This window comes from Haliaeetus albicilla, chromosome 16, assembly GCF_947461875.1.
Source record: "Haliaeetus albicilla chromosome 16, bHalAlb1.1, whole genome shotgun sequence".
In the NCBI taxonomy this organism is placed as follows: Eukaryota; Metazoa; Chordata; class Aves; order Accipitriformes; family Accipitridae; genus Haliaeetus; species Haliaeetus albicilla.
The window spans coordinates 1679147-1697362 of record NC_091498.1 but is presented as its reverse complement, the minus strand read 5'-3'; the positions used below and the strand labels follow the sequence as shown (position 1 = coordinate 1697362).

General features: G+C 43.8%; 1 protein-coding gene across 2 annotated transcripts; it reads left to right on the top strand.

Annotated features, from left to right (window-relative positions):
- The first annotated feature begins 718 nt into the window (after positions 1–718).
- Positions 719–17401, top strand: LOC104311142 (argonaute RISC component 4). 2 transcript variants are annotated; one of them, XM_069802893.1, is made up of 18 exons: positions 719–1169; positions 4369–4534; positions 5230–5350; positions 6405–6586; positions 6993–7129; positions 7209–7343; positions 7520–7607; positions 8043–8190; positions 8271–8390; positions 8617–8745; positions 8909–9042; positions 9835–10019; positions 10331–10490; positions 11093–11408; positions 11661–11804; positions 12601–12693; positions 12917–13116; positions 13223–17401. In XM_069802893.1, the coding sequence occupies exons 1-18, from the start codon at positions 1151–1153 to the stop codon at positions 13329–13331; spliced, it is 2586 nt and encodes an 861-aa protein (XP_069658994.1). In that variant the 5' UTR covers positions 719–1150; the 3' UTR covers positions 13332–17401. The 2 variants fall into 2 exon arrangements, with proteins under 2 accessions (XP_069658994.1, XP_069658992.1); XM_069802891.1 differs by having other exon boundaries at positions 720–1169; positions 11661–11795; positions 12592–12693.
- Positions 17402–18216: the final 815 nt, after the last annotated feature.

Sequence of the window (18216 nt, the reverse complement as noted above, 5' to 3'; positions counted from 1 at the left end):
GGGCGCAGGGTCCGTGACGAGGTTCGCCCCGGGAGCCGAACGCCCCAACCGGCGGGACACCGGCCGGTTCCGTGCCGCCGGTGCTTTCCGGGCGGCTCCCGGGCGATGTCCCATGATTGCTATCGATCTCCGTGCCGGCTGCCGGGCGGTCATCGATCGTTAAGACCTCGCAAGCCGGTCCGCTGTGCCGACCGGGCCGGCACCGGGGGGACGTGCTGGTGGTCCTGGTCGCAGCCCTGAGGTGTTCGGTGTCCCGTCGTTCGCCTGACTTGTACCAATCCTGGGTTTTGGGTTGTATTTTGGGTTTTTTTCAGGCGTTTTAAATGGCATTAGGGCTGTTTAGCTGGTACGGGAAGTTATTCAGGGTGTAATTAATTAAGCCGGGCAAGTTCCCCGTTTCGGGGCGCAGCCGAGGACCGGTGGAAGCCGGAGCTGCCCGTCACGGAGCGTGCCCGAGTTTTCGGTTCATTATTAAACCTGCGAACGGACGTCGGGCTCCGGGGAAGGGGGGGGGTGTGTGTGAGAGAGGAGGGAAGCTCCCCTGGCCGCGGGGACCGGGGCAGAGCCTCCCGCCGCCCCCTGAGGCGAAGGGCGGGGCGGCGGGCGGGAAGCCGGGGCCGCCGTCGACGTCGTCACCTGTTGCCGCCGCGGGGCCGCGCCGGCGTTGAAAGGGTGGGGGCGGCGTGCGCGCTCCCGGCGGCGGGGGAGGGGGGGGCGGCGCGCGTGCGCGAGCCGGCGGCGCCGGGCAGCGTGGAGGGGCCTCTTCCTCTTCTTCCTCCTCCTCCTCCTCCTCCTCGTCGTCGCCCGGGGCGCGCGCGGGGGGAGGCGGCGCGTGCTGGCGGCGGCGGGGGCGCGCGCGGGCTCGGGCTCGGCGGCGGCGCAGCGGGGGGATTGTTTGCGCCGCCGCTCGGGAAAGCGGAGCGCGGGGACCGCTCCCCGCCGCGCCCCCCCCGCCTCCCCCTCTTCCTCCTCCCCGCGCCCCGCTGCTGCCACCGGCCCCGTTCCCGCGTCGGGCCCCCACCCCGGAGCCAATATTCCCGAGATCAAGCGCTACGCGGCGGCGGCGGCGGCGGGGCCGGCGGCGGCGGCGGGGCCCGGGGCGGTCGTCGGGGCCGGGGGGGACCGCAGCGAGGCCGCCGCCGCCGCCGCCATGGAAGCGCTGGGACCCGGTGAGAGCCGCGGGGGCGCGGGGCTGGGGCGGGGGGGGGGGGCCCGGCCGGTCGCGGCCTGGCGGGTCGCGGTCAGCGCCGGCCCTGTCAGGCGCGGGCCCGGCGGGCCGTGTCAGCGGGCGGGGAAGGAGGCCGCGGGCCCGGCCGGCCCCGGCGGGGGCTGCCCCCACCATCCCCGGGCGTTCGCGGCCGGGCCGGGCCGGGCCGAGCCCACAGCCGCCGCGGCCTGGGGCGGTCGGTCCGGTCTGGTGCCGCAGGGCCGGGCCCGGCGGGCCCCGGGGCCGCTGGTGACCCCGCAGCAGGCCTCCGGCGGCGGGCTGACACGCGAGCGGGCTCGGAGGCGTCTTCGTCAGCCGCCGGGCGCTTTCCTTTGGAGAGGAGCTGCAGCAGGTCGCTAAACTTTGCGGGGAGGATTTGCGTGTGCCCTTGCGGGCTCCCGCTGAACGGGTTGCCGGCTGGGGTGGAAGTTTCCGCCCGGGCTATCGGGTGACATGCCCTCCCGAGAGAGAGCACAGGGGAGGTGGCCTCGAGTGCGGGCAGGCTGGTCACGGCCGGGCTCTAGCGAGCGAGTGGAATAGCGATGGCCGGGAGATGGGGAAACACGCGTAGGTCTCTAGATGCGCGCAGTAATGCGCTCCCTGCGCGCGAGTCCTGCGAGCTGTACGAGAATAAGTTTTATTTTTTGGTGTTGAGACGTTATTAAGAGCTTAGGAGATACTTTCTGGAAATACAGGTGTTATTTTTTATTTTTTTAACACACTTCGGTTAAGTGTTGGTGGTGTTTCACATGTGGCATTTCCCTACTTGTCTCTTATTCCATGATTGCTCTTCTGTCAAATGTCTGCAAGATGTATTTCCTGGCCTAAGCGGTCTGTGCATCTTATCCATCAAGTTCCCGTTCAAACTATTGGTATAATCAAAGTAGCGTTAACTTTGGTCCGATAGGAAACGTTTATTGACACACAGGTGCAATTCCAGAAGAATCACAGATTTTAAGACAGTGGAGGGCTGACTTGGAGAGTCTGCTGTATGTATATATGATGTAGCGTGTCTTCTCTGACTTCCCACTGTAGAAGTAGATCCTCTTTTAGTTTTGTAAAACTGCTTCCTGTCTGAAGTAACTTGGTGGAGGACACTCACTACTTAAGTGACACAGAGTAGAAGACATTAAGGGGCTAACGGCACCTAGGACCCTAGTCAGGCTGATCAAGTAAAAATCCTGATAAAATAAGTGTGACTTGCAGGGCAGCCTGGTTTCAAATGGGAAAACAGTTTTTAGCTTATTCTCTGGAATAAGAGAATTGAGAAATAACTTTAGAAAGGAGAAGATGTAAGTTTTATCTCCTTTGATCAAAACCGACTGAGGTCAACGTTGCCATGCCTGTTTACAGAACTTGTCAATACCAAGGGAGGAAAATGGGTAAATATAGTTGTCATTTAATCTCTTGCAGGAGATCAGTGCCTGCACTTACTTCAGACTAATTAGCATGGGATTAATGGATCATCCCTCTAGTATCCAAATAAGCACAGCAAACTTTGATTGCCCTTGATGATTCATGCTTGTCAAGACAGCTGTAGTTTTTTTAAGTACTAACTGTACCCCACAGCTGGTTTGACTATGGTGTCGCAAGCTCCTCCTGGACGGATCGTAATTAGTCAGGCGGGTGCGGAGCCAGTGGTGGGTTGCGTGGGTTGTCTGTGGCCCCGGCAGCCACCCTGCTACTGCAGCTTTGGGGAGCTGACGTGTCGAGTGGGCAACAGCTGCTTACATGCTCTAAGTGTTACTTCTGCTTAAAAATATGCTGGGGTTGGTGTCCTCAGATCGGTAATTTTAATTGGTAATGTAGTAGCCATTGGGTGGCTTATAAACCCAGTGTAGAAGGCTCCTTGGATTTGGTCCTAGGTTTAGTTTACGATTGTGTTAAAAGTTTTTTGCCGCACCCTGAAATGTACCCAAGTATGAGTTTCATCCTCCCACAGCTTATCTACTTCCCTTCTGGTATAAACTGTGAGCCTTTGACTTAAATGGATACTGGCAGGTTGACACAGTCTTCTGATACTAAATTTGCTCTAAGTTTTATGATTGGTTTCTATTGCATTCTTGTATTGTAATAATTTTCCCCTGCTCTCCTTTGCTACTCTACAACAGAGGGAAGAAACTTTGATCACACTAGGCACTGGCAGATAGAGACAAAACCCATGAAAATATACTAATTCAATTTGCTTTACATGCAGTGTCAACTGAGGCTGTGATAGATTTAAAAAAAGTGTGTTTAATCTTGTTAACATGGTATCTCAGATCTTAACGCTTTGAGGAAGTTAACTAAAGACTTAACTAGTGACTAGCTTGCATGTGAGTACTTTTTCAAGCCTCTATTAATTTCTTCCTTAAAATTGTTTCTGAAGCTCTTAATTTGTCCATATAAATTATCTTCTCCACATCTGTTGGGAGTCTATACCTGTCTTTATGCTTTCTCCCTTGCTTTTCTTTTTAGAAGATAGCCTAAAGCTTTCCTCACTCCTTTCTTTGTGTAGGAATTTTAAATTGGCTGAAATTGTGCTGTAGGGGAAAAGTATTTCACTATTAACAAAAATTATATGTTCATGATGTAAAGGAAATGACAAAACTGTTTTAGCTTAGATCCAATACGGAAATATGTTTTTAATTTAGTTTAGAATAAAAATATCCCTTACCTGTTTCCAGATAATATCAATTTTCAGATAGAAATTGGGGATGTGTGTCCTAAGTATGCCAAGAGTGACAATCATTAACATCTGAACTTTAAGCCTATAGTGAAAACAATGAAAAATGTGGCTTGTATGGCTATTGGCTAGTTCTAGAAATGGTGGTAGGAATATGTTTATCTTCACATTATATAAAAATACATAATACATAAATGGTTGCATTCCATCTCAGGACTCTGTGAAGTACATAACCACAGTCATGAATAAATGTCACTAAAATTGTGAAGATTAATTATGGCACTAACTTATGTATGCTTTAGGGAACACTTTTTTTTTTTTTTTTTTTACCTGGACAAGCAGCTGGAAGGCTGAGCCACTTGGAGCACCTCCATTTGCAACCTCAGAAAGCTACTTGAGATTTCTTTCTGCCCTGTCAGAAAGTCGAAGTACACCTAAAAGGATACTGCACCGAATGATCAATTACATCTCATACATATTTATTTGACTTCCGTAGGGCCCCCAGCAAGTCTTTTCCAGCCACCGCGTCGCCCAGGCCTGGGAACTGTTGGGAAACCCATCCGCCTCCTAGCCAATCATTTTCAGGTTCAGATCCCCAAGATTGATGTTTATCACTATGATGTAGATATCAAACCAGAAAAACGCCCCCGAAGAGTGAACAGGTATGAGTTGTTTAATTAAAAAAAAATTAAAAAGTGTATATGCCTCAATTTAAGAAAACTGTACATCCTAGAAATTCTTCATCTGCTAAAGGCCAGTTTATGTTTGTACTATGGTTAGCAGTTGCTTTTCAGTGAACTATAATATAATATTCTCCTTATTTTTATTAAGATGTTTTGCAATTGGCCTGTAATCTGGAAGGCTCTAGGAAATGTACTAAGTGTTGAACGACAGCTGTTCTTATTTAACAGTCTACAAGTGAATGTTGCTGATAATTGTTCCACAGTCTATTATACAAATGTGTGTTAGCAGCTGAGAGGAGGGAATTCAGCTTGCAGATTGACGCCGTTGTAGGGTCCACACGTGGATGCTTTGTCAGTAGAATCAATCCACAGAGCACCCCCACTTACCCCCAAAGTAGATGCTTGTATTTGCTCCTGTGTTTGAACAGCTCCCCAGATTCCACTGTCTGTTCTGACTGTATCTCTGCTGACAGTATGGATACCTGCCTTGCGTATAGACACCTGTATGTTGAAACTTGGGTGTCTTAATCTGGAGGTGACTTTTGAAACTCCTGGTGTTGACTTGTTTCTTGTACCTTGCTCATTTAAGAAAACATGAAAAAGGGATTTTAAACGGTGTAAGGCCATTGCTGTATTTTCTGTTCTTCAACCTAACTCGATAAATCCCTCTGTAGAGAGGTGGTGGATACTATGGTGAGACACTTCAAGATGCAGATATTTGGAGATCGGCAACCTGGATATGATGGGAAACGCAACATGTATACTGCACACCCATTACCTATTGGCCGGGATAGAGTAAGTGTTACTATAAGCAGTTTTAAGTTTCAGTGGGAAAGCTGTTACAGTGTCATTTGAAAATGTCTTTTATTGACGTAAACCCAAAATGCTGTCACACCTATTAGTATAGTCTTGGAAATGACAGGCAGTGCCAGTCAGGGATCTCTAGGAACTTATTGGTGTTTTACTGAAGTTTGTTGTCTTCAGGTTTCTAATTCCCAGCTCTTCAGTTGGAGAATTTGTCAGTGCTAGTGCAAACTAATGTGTTGTGCTCTTTCAGCTGCAAGTAGATTTTGGTTTGGTTTTTTTTTTCCCCCGCCCTGATAGAAACTTCGCTTTTCTCTGTTCTAACCCTTGTTCTGTTGCTAAATGATAAAGTAGTTGCAGATGACAAATACGCTGGTTTGGTTTGGCTGCACTGTTAAGATACATCCTCCTGTTCCATAAGAACAACTAGATTAACTGCACTGGCCCTTCATGTTCTGGGCTGTGCTTGCCAGCACCCTTGCTCTAACAGACTGCAATCTGTATTAACCAGCCCTGGTACAAAACTTAACCCCTATCTACTCCTCTCCCCTGGGATCTGGTTATTGCTGGTACAGTGCCATGAGGAATATGTAGGATGAGTTCACATTTACCCTTTGGGCTGACGGTGTGTGACAGTAATCTCAAGTACCGTGCTAGAACTCTGAGATTTGTGTTTCCCAGTGAGTCGTCTTTTTGACCAAAAGGTTTTCTTGCCTTCCCATTTGGTTCACAAGACATCCTGCTATTAATTGGCTGACTTAAAAAAAATGACTCACAGTTCTCCAGAGCTTTGATGTCACCATACTAATTACTGCTTAAAATTTACACTTAAAGATACCTCAGTGCAGTTTCTCAGATGAATAAATTACAAGCTTTCCAAATCCTAAGGAAACCGATTGTAATATTTTAAGAGAATTACACAAACAAATTGTCAAAAATTTAGATTCAAAGGATACCTAGGAGAAAAACATAACCTTGCTTAGTGTTGTGATAGTCTGCAATACCTGACAAAAGCTTGTGCTTAATTCTGTTCTGACTACATCAGGTGGATATGGAGGTGACACTTCCAGGAGAGGGGAAGGACCAGACATTTAAAGTATCCATTCAGTGGGTATCAGTCGTCAGCCTTCAGTTGCTGCTGGAAGCTCTGGCAGGGCACTTGAATGAAGTTCCTGAAGATTCTGTACAGGCGCTTGACGTAATCACACGGCACCTTCCCTCCATGAGGTGGGTACTTTTGGTGCCTTCCTGACTGGCTTAATCTTGTATCTGTCTTAACGTTTGTATTACGTTATTACTTGCTGCTATACTGCTGCTATTACACTTTCCTACAGTAGAAGGGATAAGGGATGCATTTGCGTAATTCAATGCCTCCCTTACAGATTTGCACTAGAATAGGGAAATCTGATCTGAACTCAGGACATGTATCGGCTGGTCATGTTTCTAACGGGAATTTGCTATAGTCTTTCCAACTGCACTGTTGGTAAAGCTTTGTATGTTTGCCATAAGTTAGGTCTAACAGTTCTAATGTACTGTAGAAATGTGTTTGAAACACTATAGGCATGAATGCAAAAAGGTTTATCAGAAAGGAATGATGGAAGTATTAATTTTCTTTTCTTTTTTTTTTCTCCAGGTACACTCCTGTGGGTCGCTCCTTTTTCTCCCCCCCTGAAGGTTATTACCACCCTCTGGGTGGTGGCAGGGAGGTCTGGTTTGGTTTCCACCAGTCGGTCAGGCCTGCCATGTGGAACATGATGCTCAACATTGATGGTATGTAGGAAATTCTGTCTCACTAATGTAACAGAGTTCTTTCTGCTTCTAAATTAAATGTCCTCTTTTTTTATCTTAGTGTCAGCAACTGCTTTCTATCGTGCCCAGCCTATCATTGAGTTCATGTGCGAGGTCTTGGACATTCAGAACATAAATGAACAAACTAAGCCTCTTACGGACTCGCAGCGTGTCAAGTTTACCAAAGAAATCAGAGGTAAAGGCTTGTTCTAAAGCTGCTGCAACAAAATACTGGACACCTGCTCATGTTACGTTGTAATGAAAATTTGCAAGGTGCTTGGGAAGCTGGCCTATTCCTTTTTCCCTTCACCTTTCTCAAAGGTGACTCCTATGGCTGAATTTATTTAGGTGACTTTTGTGTTGGGTTTTCAGGTCTAAAAGTAGAGGTTACCCACTGTGGCCAGATGAAGAGAAAATACCGAGTTTGCAATGTTACTCGGCGACCAGCCAGTCATCAGACGTATGTATACAAGCACCTTCTGACAATTTTTAAAATCTTGAACCTATTAGATATACTAGGTATATTGTTTATGCAAGAGTAGTTGATTCTGGAGGTGAAGCAGCTGTGTGGCTTTACAAGAATGTTTAGTCTTAGTGGAGTAGAGGAGCAGTGTGGGTTTAGACCACTGCTTTATTTCCTTCAATACAGGAAAATTGAAGCTGTATCCTGGCTTTTAAATACAGTTATGAAAGGCTATAATTTTTAAAATAGCTATGAAAGATTCAGTATACAGTCTATAAAATCTTTTCATAAAGAAGAGATCCAGTGGCTAAGGAAAATGTGTTTCCAGCATTTCTAGTGTGGAATAGATTTTTCCATACCCTTTTTTCCTTTTTAAAAAAAAAAATAAATAAAAATCTTGAAAAGTCTAACTAGAACAAATGTCCTTTATAGGTTTCCTCTGCAGCTGGAAAATGGGCAGGCTATGGAGTGTACAGTAGCTCAGTATTTTAAGCAGAAGTACAGTCTGCAGCTAAAATATCCTCACCTTCCCTGTCTCCAAGTAGGACAGGAGCAGAAACACACATACTTACCACTTGAGGTAAGAATCTAACTTTCTCTTGCATTGCGGTGTATCCTCTGTTAAACAGTATCACACCACCTCTCCCTGTTTCTGTGTAGGTGTGTAACATAGTGGCAGGCCAGAGATGTATAAAGAAGCTAACGGACAATCAGACATCGACTATGATAAAAGCAACTGCAAGATCAGCACCGGACCGACAGGAAGAAATCAGCAGACTAGTAAGTGTTTTTTCCAGCTAAACAGTCTGTGCTTGCCACTTCTTATGGCTCTTCCAGAAGCATTGTAGCTTATGTATGATAAGCAGAATGACCAAGAACTGCAGAAGTTTAAAAATCCGACTTCTTTAAAACAAATCCTTTTAAATAGACAGCCTATTCATAGCAAAGAGGAGAGAGCCACGTGAAGCATTAGGTGTAGTTACACAAGTACTTTTCATGTCGCCAGGTGAAAAGTAACAGTATGGTTGGTGGACCTGATCCATATCTGAAGGAGTTTGGTATTGTTGTCCATAATGAAATGACGGAGTTGACAGGCAGAGTTTTGCCAGCACCAATGCTGCAATATGGAGGCAGGGTGAGTTTTCCATGCCTTGTAAAATACCTTGTCCTGAGCTTATTTAAATTCATATAAGTGTTTTGTATATCTTCTCATAAGGCTTCCTTTGTATGAACACTGTTCAGCTACAGTCAAAACAAAGCAGCATTTTATTTTTAATTTGCCTTTGGTTTTTACCTAGAACAAGACTGTGGCCACACCAAACCAAGGTGTGTGGGACATGAGAGGGAAACAGTTCTATGCTGGCATTGAGATTAAAGTTTGGGCTGTTGCCTGTTTTGCTCCTCAAAAACAATGCAGGGAAGACTTACTAAAGTAAGTATTTTCCTATTTATTCAGGATGCCCATTTCAAGGTTTATTTTCCTCATGTTTCTGACAGGTGATATGCAGTATAAGTTGATTTTAATGCATCTAATAGTAAAAAGAGGAAACAACAGTTCTGCAATTTCTTAAATATTTACAACTTGGGAGGAGACTATGACAAAGTTCATAACCTAATTGGCCAGCTAGGAAAAACATTAATTCCGTTACCACTGAGGCTGTTTTTCCTGCTCTGGAGGCTGCATTCCACTTGTATTCTGTTGTTTTTACAAATAACTGATGATGGTCTTTCATTCTAAAACCTGAACTATTTTTTTTCTTAACCTTTACTGCCTCCCAGGCAACATACACCACATTTTTTTCCCCTGTCCTTCAAATTACTCTACAGAATCCTAAAGACAGAGGTTGTGTGAACCACTGAAATGTTTGGCAAAAATCATGGTTGCAATAATGCTCAGGTAAGTTTGACAAATGAGTAAAAATCTACCGGAACATCAATATTAGTTTGGGAATCCGCCTCAGAATGTTCAATTCAAATGTATTTTTGTTTCTGCAAGACTTCTAAAAGTACAGAAACAGAGGCTTATGAAACTTCCTCAGTCAGGATTAGAATCGTATTAGTGAGTTTCTTATAGTGATCGAATTGCTAAAAAATAATTACTGTAGTGTCAAATTGGAAGTGCTGTGAAATATCTGAAATAGCTTTAGATCTTGTTGATAAACTTAATGGCAAAGTGAAGCATAGTGAAAAGGCCTGGACAAATCCATTTATATGTCATTTTCAGGAGTTTTACTGACCAGCTGCGCAAGATCTCGAAGGATGCAGGGATGCCGATCCAAGGCCAGCCCTGTTTCTGCAAATACGCCCAGGGTGCAGACAGCGTGGAGCCCATGTTTAAACACTTAAAACTGACTTACGTTGGTCTGCAGCTGATCGTGGTGATTCTACCTGGAAAGACGCCTGTTTACGGTATGGAGAAGAGGCTGTAAAGTGTTAATTACATGCCCACTTGCTGTACAACTTTTTATGCGCTTTGGCAGTATGAAAGAGGCAGAGCAGGCAATACGTTCTATTTAAAAGGGGTTTTTGGAGATGGGTTTGTCAGGCCTGACTGGAGTACTTGTATCTTACCAAAGAGCGAACTGAACCTTTGTCAGTGAACTTTTAAGGATCTGAATTATGATAACATCTGGAGGAAAAAAAAAAAAAAAATAGAGAAAGCAGAGGGAGCTACTGACTGTTCACATAATTGGAACCACTAACTTATTTTTCTGTCACAGCTGAAGTAAAGCGAGTTGGTGACACTCTTCTAGGAATGGCCACTCAGTGTGTTCAGGTAAAGAATGTGGTAAAAACCTCACCACAAACACTGTCCAACCTGTGTCTGAAGATAAATGCAAAGCTTGGAGGAATCAACAATGTGCTGGTACCTCATCAAAGGTGAGATTAAATCTAAAGCTCTCCTTGAAGTCTGGATTGTCAAGCAAAACGGTGTAATTTTGTTTTGTTTGCTAAAATGATACCTTTCAAAATATTATGTGCTTTAGAAATAACCACAGTCTGAAGTGGACAGAGAAGGATGCTTCTGCATTCAGAGTCTGCCTAGTAAGCCCTGTGATAAGGGTCATCTCTAGTGTTGGAGCCATCCAGCAGTATGTGTGAAAACAAGCTCAAACAGGCTTTTTTTCCCATGTCTCTCTCTCCTGCCTTTTGGGTTCGCTCAGTCTACCTTTTTGTCTTGCCACCTCCTTAAACATACTGTATCTCCTTCCAAATTGAAAGAAAAGGAGTGAGGAGGAGTGACTTGTGATAAATGCTTGTAACTTTGTCTGCCTTTGGTCCTTTTCACTTTGTTCCTTCTGGACTGTAAGAGCTTGAGGCAGAGAACTTCATCCTTAAAGATTCTGACAGGGTTTTAGTTCTGTTGAATGGTTTGGATAGACCTTCTCCGGTTGTAATATTTTTTTTCCTTCCTCACCCCCCTTCTTTGTATTATTATTGTTATTATTTATTATTTGATAAACCTTAATCATATTAAACAGGCCATCGGTGTTCCAGCAGCCAGTGATCTTTTTGGGAGCAGATGTCACTCACCCTCCTGCTGGGGATGGAAAGAAGCCATCCATTGCTGCTGTGGTAGGCAGTATGGACGGCCATCCTAGCCGTTACTGTGCTACGGTGCGTGTGCAGACCTCCCGCCAGGAGACCTCCCAGGAGTTGCTGTACAGTCAGGAGGTGATACAGGACCTGACTAATATGGTGCGAGAACTATTGATCCAGTTTTACAAATCCACTCGTTTCAAGCCCACAAGGATCATTTACTACCGAGGGGGAGTATCAGAAGGACAGATGAAGCAGGTATTGTCTGATGATTTCTTGTTGCTTGTGAAAAAGGATTGGCCCTTAGGAAAAATAAAAACAAAACATATATGTGGGTTGCATTTGTTACGGGACAATTAATGGTTTCATTGAGTTTTCCTGGGCAAGCACGATGTACAGTTACCCTGTCTGATCATGTTCCTTACAAAGTCGCATTTGTACACAGAAAAAATGAAGATAGTATTATATGTACTGAATTCAGCACCTAATAGTTAAATCTTCTACTTCTAGGTAGCTTGGCCAGAACTGATAGCAATCCGGAAGGCCTGTATTAGTTTGGAAGAAGATTATAGACCAGGAATAACCTACATTGTCGTGCAGAAAAGGCATCACACCAGACTATTCTGTGCTGACAAAACTGAAAGGGCAAGTAATGTTGACTACATAAGAAGGAGGTGATGGCAACAGGAAAGTAAGATTGTTTAGTTAAGTGGGGTGGTATCCATCTTGTCCGCTAAAATTGAATTAATCTGTACAAGCAGTAGCAGTTCTCTGCAGTTAACAGGCTTTCTCTACCAAAATAACCAGTTCCTCCCCTTTCTTATTGCTCTAGATCAAGCGATCAGATGGAACAGCTTGTTCCCATCCACTTTTGGAGTAGGCGTACTCTATATCCCTGTACTTGTGTACCTGGAGCTGTAGCCTGGATTTTTATAATCTGGGATTCCTGACTATAAACTGAACTAGTTGTTCTGTTTGTTGCCTGTTCTGTCTCTAGATGCACCTGTAAGGCTTGCTTATGGTACCAACTCACAAGCCAACTAAGGAAGCTTCTTTAGGAAAGTTCTTGATCTCAGGTTTCCTTAAAAAAACACAGATCTCTGGGCTGTGAGTGCAAACAAGGGTATGAAATAAATTTATTCTAGAAAACCTGCATTTTCACATCCTGAATTACTTGTGTAGGCTTTATCCCACTCTGCAATTTTAATGGTACTGGCAAGTGTTTTATTTTCTCTGATGACACACCAGTTGGATTTGGTGAAGTTTCTAAAAATGAACTCAAAGAGAACATTTTCATTCCTCCTATGTAAATGACCTTAATATTTTTCCACCTTTTTGAGCAGTAAATTCTCAAACAGCTTTAAGTAGAGCCTACCTTAGGAGGTATTTTTGGGTCACTTCCAAAAAAAACCATGGGCTAATAATAAACTTTCCTCAATAGGTGGGTAAGAGCGGCAACGTACCAGCAGGCACTACTGTGGACAGCACGATCACACATCCTTCTGAATTTGACTTTTACCTCTGTAGCCATGCAGGAATTCAGGTAATGTTTCAGCTCTGCTGTGCTCAGGCTACGGGACTAAATCCTTATAGTTGTCCCGATAAGTAATGTTGCTTCTATTTATAGCTTGGCAGACTTACAGTCGCATCAGTTTGGTGCCCATTTGGCACTTACTTGTCAATGCACTGATAGAAGGTACAGCCTTCAGGTGCGACCTCTGTTTTTATTGATGTTCTCTAGCTGACTGCTCATCTGTTCTCCACAGGGAACCAGCCGGCCCTCCCACTACCAGGTCTTGTGGGACGACAACTGTTTTACCGCAGACGAACTACAGCTTTTGACGTATCAGCTGTGTCACACGTACGTCCGGTGTACGCGATCAGTCTCTATTCCAGCTCCTGCATACTATGCCAGGCTGGTAGCGTTTAGGGCCAGATACCATCTTGTGGACAAGGATCATGACAGGTAAGGAACTGTGCCTCATCATCTTGGTAGCCAGATAACAGACCTGAATTACATACTGCTTGGCCCAATTGTTCATGGTTCTGTGTATGTGTCTGCATTTTTACAGTGCTGAAGGCAGCCATGTGTCAGGACAGAGCAATGGCCGCGATCCTCAGGCTCTGGCAAAGGCAGTGCAGATCCACCATGATACTCAGCATACGATGTATTTTGCTTGAGAGCATCTGGGAAGATGAGGCAAAACCAACAACCCATGCAGTCCTGAAATGTTTTGAATGCCTACTGCTATAGCTAGGGCCCAGTTTATTTCAGACTGCCCACTACCAGCAGCTCTGAACAGTCGCACTGAATCTGTACTTCACAGCAATGTCTGATGCACCAACACAATTGAGCCATTTGTTTCATTGTTTTATGTCATAGAAATTCATAGACTGTCTTTTCTGATGCATTGGACTGAATTTTTACCTCAAAGCGCAAAAGGCCGATCATCCTGAAATTTTTAAAGGACTTGGCACGAAAGGTTTCTATTGAATATTTTGCTAGCTGTTGTTTTTAAGTTATCTTCTCATCCCATTAGTTTATCATGATGACTGATTCCCTGTCTTCATGCACTGCTTAGTGAGTGTGCATATTATGGCAAAATGTTTTACTCCAGTTAAATGTAATTGTTCTATTGTGTGGGGCCATAGATTTTTTAACGGAGATTTTAGACTTCACTACTGTAAATGCCTTTTAACAAACATAACTTTCACAGGTATTGCAGTTTTTTGTCAGTTTTACTAATTATCTTTTTAATCTCTGCAGACTTCGGCTGCAAAGCAATTGCACTATACTGCGAGTTCAAATAGGTGGTTCTTGTTCTGTGAATGTGTAATATAACCAGATAGTGATGCCTGTCAGTACATTTTAATTATAATGGTTACAAATAATACTGCCATGGTATCGTAACAAGTACTGAACCATCATTTTCCCCCTCTAAAAATGATAAAAACAAAAAAAAAAAAAATTAGCTTTTAGGTATTTTGCAAACTTTTACAAAAGTGCCCACTTTATGCTGCTGTGTGGTTTGATAAATCTAAGTGATTTTAAAACTTTTTTCTCATAGAAGGTTTAACTTTGGCAATAAATATTTGTTTTTTAAGCCCCCCAACAGTGTAATTTTCTAGCTGAGGATTGTGCATGAGTTTAACCAACATTCTCGTGTCGTTTTCTGAACACACAATTTGGCAGTTTCTGAAACTAATTAGAAAAGACGCACTTCCATGCTTTTTTTAAGAATTATTTTTAACTGTTTTATATTCACTGTTGGTGTCCTGTCTACAACATTTTTTATAAGCTTGGAAACTGGGTGTTACGTGTAGGAAAGGCTTGCCAATCTGTACAGTCTAAATGTATTGTGTGACAGGCAACCTAAGGACTTGTACCAGCATTTTAAACTTTTTTTTCCCTGGGAATCTAGGTTGCACACACAACTGCATTCAACAGCATGTTTAACCAATGTAAGTCTCATATACTGATTCTGTCCCAGCCTAGAAATTAGGATTTTTTCAATCTGCTTGGCTTTTTTCAGCTGAAATGCGTAATAAAGAACAGGGGCTTGGTTTCACTGAATGCTCTTGGAATCCACAAACATAGTATGTTAATGCTAGATTCCTCTTAGTGTTAACCTGAGTTAGCACAGATTAAAAGCTTATTCCTAAACTGAGTAGAGCCAACACCACTACTTTGATGACAGAAGTTTGAGAAGTCCAGCGATTGCACTGTGCTCTCTGATACTCGTGTGGGGTTTGCTGCTAAGTTGTCTGCTGTTCCAAAGCTTAGGAACCAGCCCCCTCAAAATTTCAGCAATATGAAATGCTGTTTCCTTCAGTCTTTAAGCTTGTAAATAAATTAAAGTTTACATTTCTAAATGCTGGGTTTTTCAGTTGTACCAGAGTACACTGAACTTAAGTCTTCAAACAGTTTTATAACCTTCTTTCAAGTAGTACGTCTCATTGAATTAAGTTTAAACTTTTTTCATTTCTGTTGAAACTGGGACTGAAGTGAACTCTGCTCCTGGCACGTACTGTGGACAGGTTTAGATTTGGAAAAAAAAAAAAAAAAAGATTCTTTTTAGTTTTCTTAATTTTTTTTAAAGAATACCTCACTTGTGTAATAAAATCAGGACACGTGGGTGGGAGACTGACCGCTGCTTCAGCTAGATGGCTGCTTTTCTCAGTACTTGTTCAGGGAGAATACAAAAAAACCCTTTTTTAGAATGAACTCTGACTGACCCAACACACGTGGAGAACTTTGGCACCTTGAAAAGAAACTGAGCACCCTTTTTAGGTTATAGGATCAAAGATCGCTATTTTGAGTTTGTGCACTAGGCAAGAATGTGACTGGTTTATCAAGGGTGCAAAGAAATGCTTAATTCTGTCACCAGTTAGTTAGTTGTCCAGTGCCAAGCACTCCTAGTTCAGATTGAGTGAAGCGAGAGCCTCTCCTTTGTTTGCCTGTGACTGGACTGAATATTTAACCTCAGACTATGGGGATTGTTAGACCTTGGCTAGCCCTGGGATGCAGGGCGAGGACCTTAACTCAATCTTGTGTTAAAACACCACTGTAGAGAAGCACCACTAAGGGTGCAGTGCTGTCACTTTGGGAGAAGAGCACTGAAGTTCAGGACCGTTGCGTGGTGGTAACGGTAAGATCAAAGTTTCGGCAATGCTGTCCTACACAGGTCTGAGCCAAGTCTGGAGGTTGGGCTTGACGATCTGGATTAACCCCTTGGGCCTGACTGAATCGTTATGCATGTGTCAATCAATGGGAAGATGTGCATTCTGTAGATGTAGTTCTTAGGGTGTTTTGTTTTGTTTTGTTTTTTTTTATAAATAAAGCCTGTTGGCCACTGTTTAGCTATGTGGTGTGAAAGATTTTAAATGTAGCAAAGTTTAAAGAGTTGGGAAAGGGGGTGGTTGACATTTAAAAAAAGAAAAAAAAAAAAGGGGGGGGGGGGGGGCAGAAATCCCGTTTCCAAACCAGTTCTGCTTGCTTTGTGAACAGCTGAATTCTGAACAAGCTCTGGCAATCACTAGTTAGCCTGTCTCAACCATTTGAACAGCCTGGCTTATTTATTCTTCTTGTAAGTACCACAGTTTAGTGTAGTGCCTGTAGCTGCATCCAAAGGGCCTAAGAGGTGGTGATGTACAGGCAAACATGCTTCATGCAGTACGTCTCTTGTCCCAGACGCAAGTGTCAGAGTTATTTAACCTCTATCAACAGCTTTGCTCTTCGGATGGGGAAGGGCACCTTTGTTCAGATCCAGTGTTTAACAAAACCTACCCCCCCAAACTACCTTTGTGGATGTGCTGTAGGATTTTTCTTGCTCAATAGCAAGGGAGTGACTCTGCTTTCATTTTAAGAAAGCAGGGTTTGGAGGGCATTGTATCAATACTGTTTCAACTACAAGGTTTTTTCCTTGTGCATTGGAGGAAAGATCTTGTAATATCACTTAGAGATTTTCTTATACCTTGCTATTGACACTTTCATATTTCTATGTCTAGAGGCTGAAACTTCAATGTAAAAATGTTTGCATTTGTTCATTTTGACTTATGATGTAATTTTTGTTTCTATATTGTTAGACTTGTAATGTTTAAAATTGTATTTTATTAAATTTGGACTGGATGTATGTCTATAGCAATACGAGGTACTCTTTCTAAACTGTTATGGGTGGGTTAGCAGCCCCATGTTGCGATAAGATGCTGGTCGTGTACAACTTGCAATGTATTTTTTTTTTTTTAGCCTGCAGGGATATTTTGTGTTCATGTGTCCAAAAATAATAATAATAATAAAAAAAAATTGGCATTCTTGTGCCAAATGTTCTGTTTTTCCTTGTTGATGTCTAATAAATGCAATGTACAGAGTGAGGAACCGATACTGTTGCCTGTAAACAACTGTCTTAAATTATTTAACTTTTAATTAAAACTTGTACACAATGTGTAACCTGTGGAACTCATTGCCACAACATATTTATTTCTGATGTGCTAGGACTTAGAAAGCGATGGAAGTACACATGGATAACATCTCTAGTGATACTAAAAGGAGGGCTTAAATTAACCCGTTTTCAGAGCCTGCGCTTGCCATGGGGGGGAGATGTTTGGAACGGGTGTATTTTTTTTTCATGTTCTCGGGAAATTATATTGCAATGTCTAGAGAAATTATGGTGTCAATAGACTCTGTATCTGCCTGGAAAAGTGATTCTATATTAGAGAGTTGCAAATTAATAAATGAAAGAGCTGTTTGCTTATTCATCTTCTCTATTTGAGGTGAGGGTTTGCTGTTTCCTCAGGCAACTGTACTTCACTAAAAATACGATGGTAAGGACAGGAAAAGATTTTGGCCGAGGCCAAAACATGACAGCTATAAATGAACTCGGGACACATGATTGCTTAAAATAACCTGCATCTTCAGCAAACCCCTGCTTCCAGGTTTTAATTTTTTTTTTTTTTGCAGTGGAGATCCTGTGGGGTTTGGGAACTGAGATGGTTCAGCCTCAGGCGAGCCTGAGGAGCTCGAAAAGCAAAGGATGACTTTATCCTGGTGTCTTCCAAAACTAACGTGAAGATCCCTTGGATCAAACCCCAGGAACCAGGGGCTGGAGCTGCACGATGCCTTTAAGCGATGATGTGCCTCCATCTCCCCGTCCTCTGCTTGGCCGCACGCAGCCCTGGCACCTTCCTCCCTTAAACGTGCCTCAAAAAAACCAGCTGCCCGCTGGCTGCTGCTCCAGCGCCGGCCCTGGGGACGACGGCAGCGCCTCACGCTCGCTCCTGTGTGTGGGGGTAGGAAGAAGCGAAAACGCTTTAATACTTGGAATTTCTGTGGTTTTCTTCCATTGCCTCGCACGATCCAGAGTAGGATTGCAAACCTCATCTCGTTTAGCCTTGTCTCGAAACAATGCTCCTGGGGCTTTTTGACTTTATTATCAAAGTCGTGCCACAGGGTCAGTGTTTTCACTCGTCAGCCCTTGCTGGGGAGGGCAAATCTAACGTGGTGAAAAAATGGGACGTTTCTGCCTAGTTTGGCTGGGTTGAGGGGGAGTGGGGCTACGCGGGCTCATGG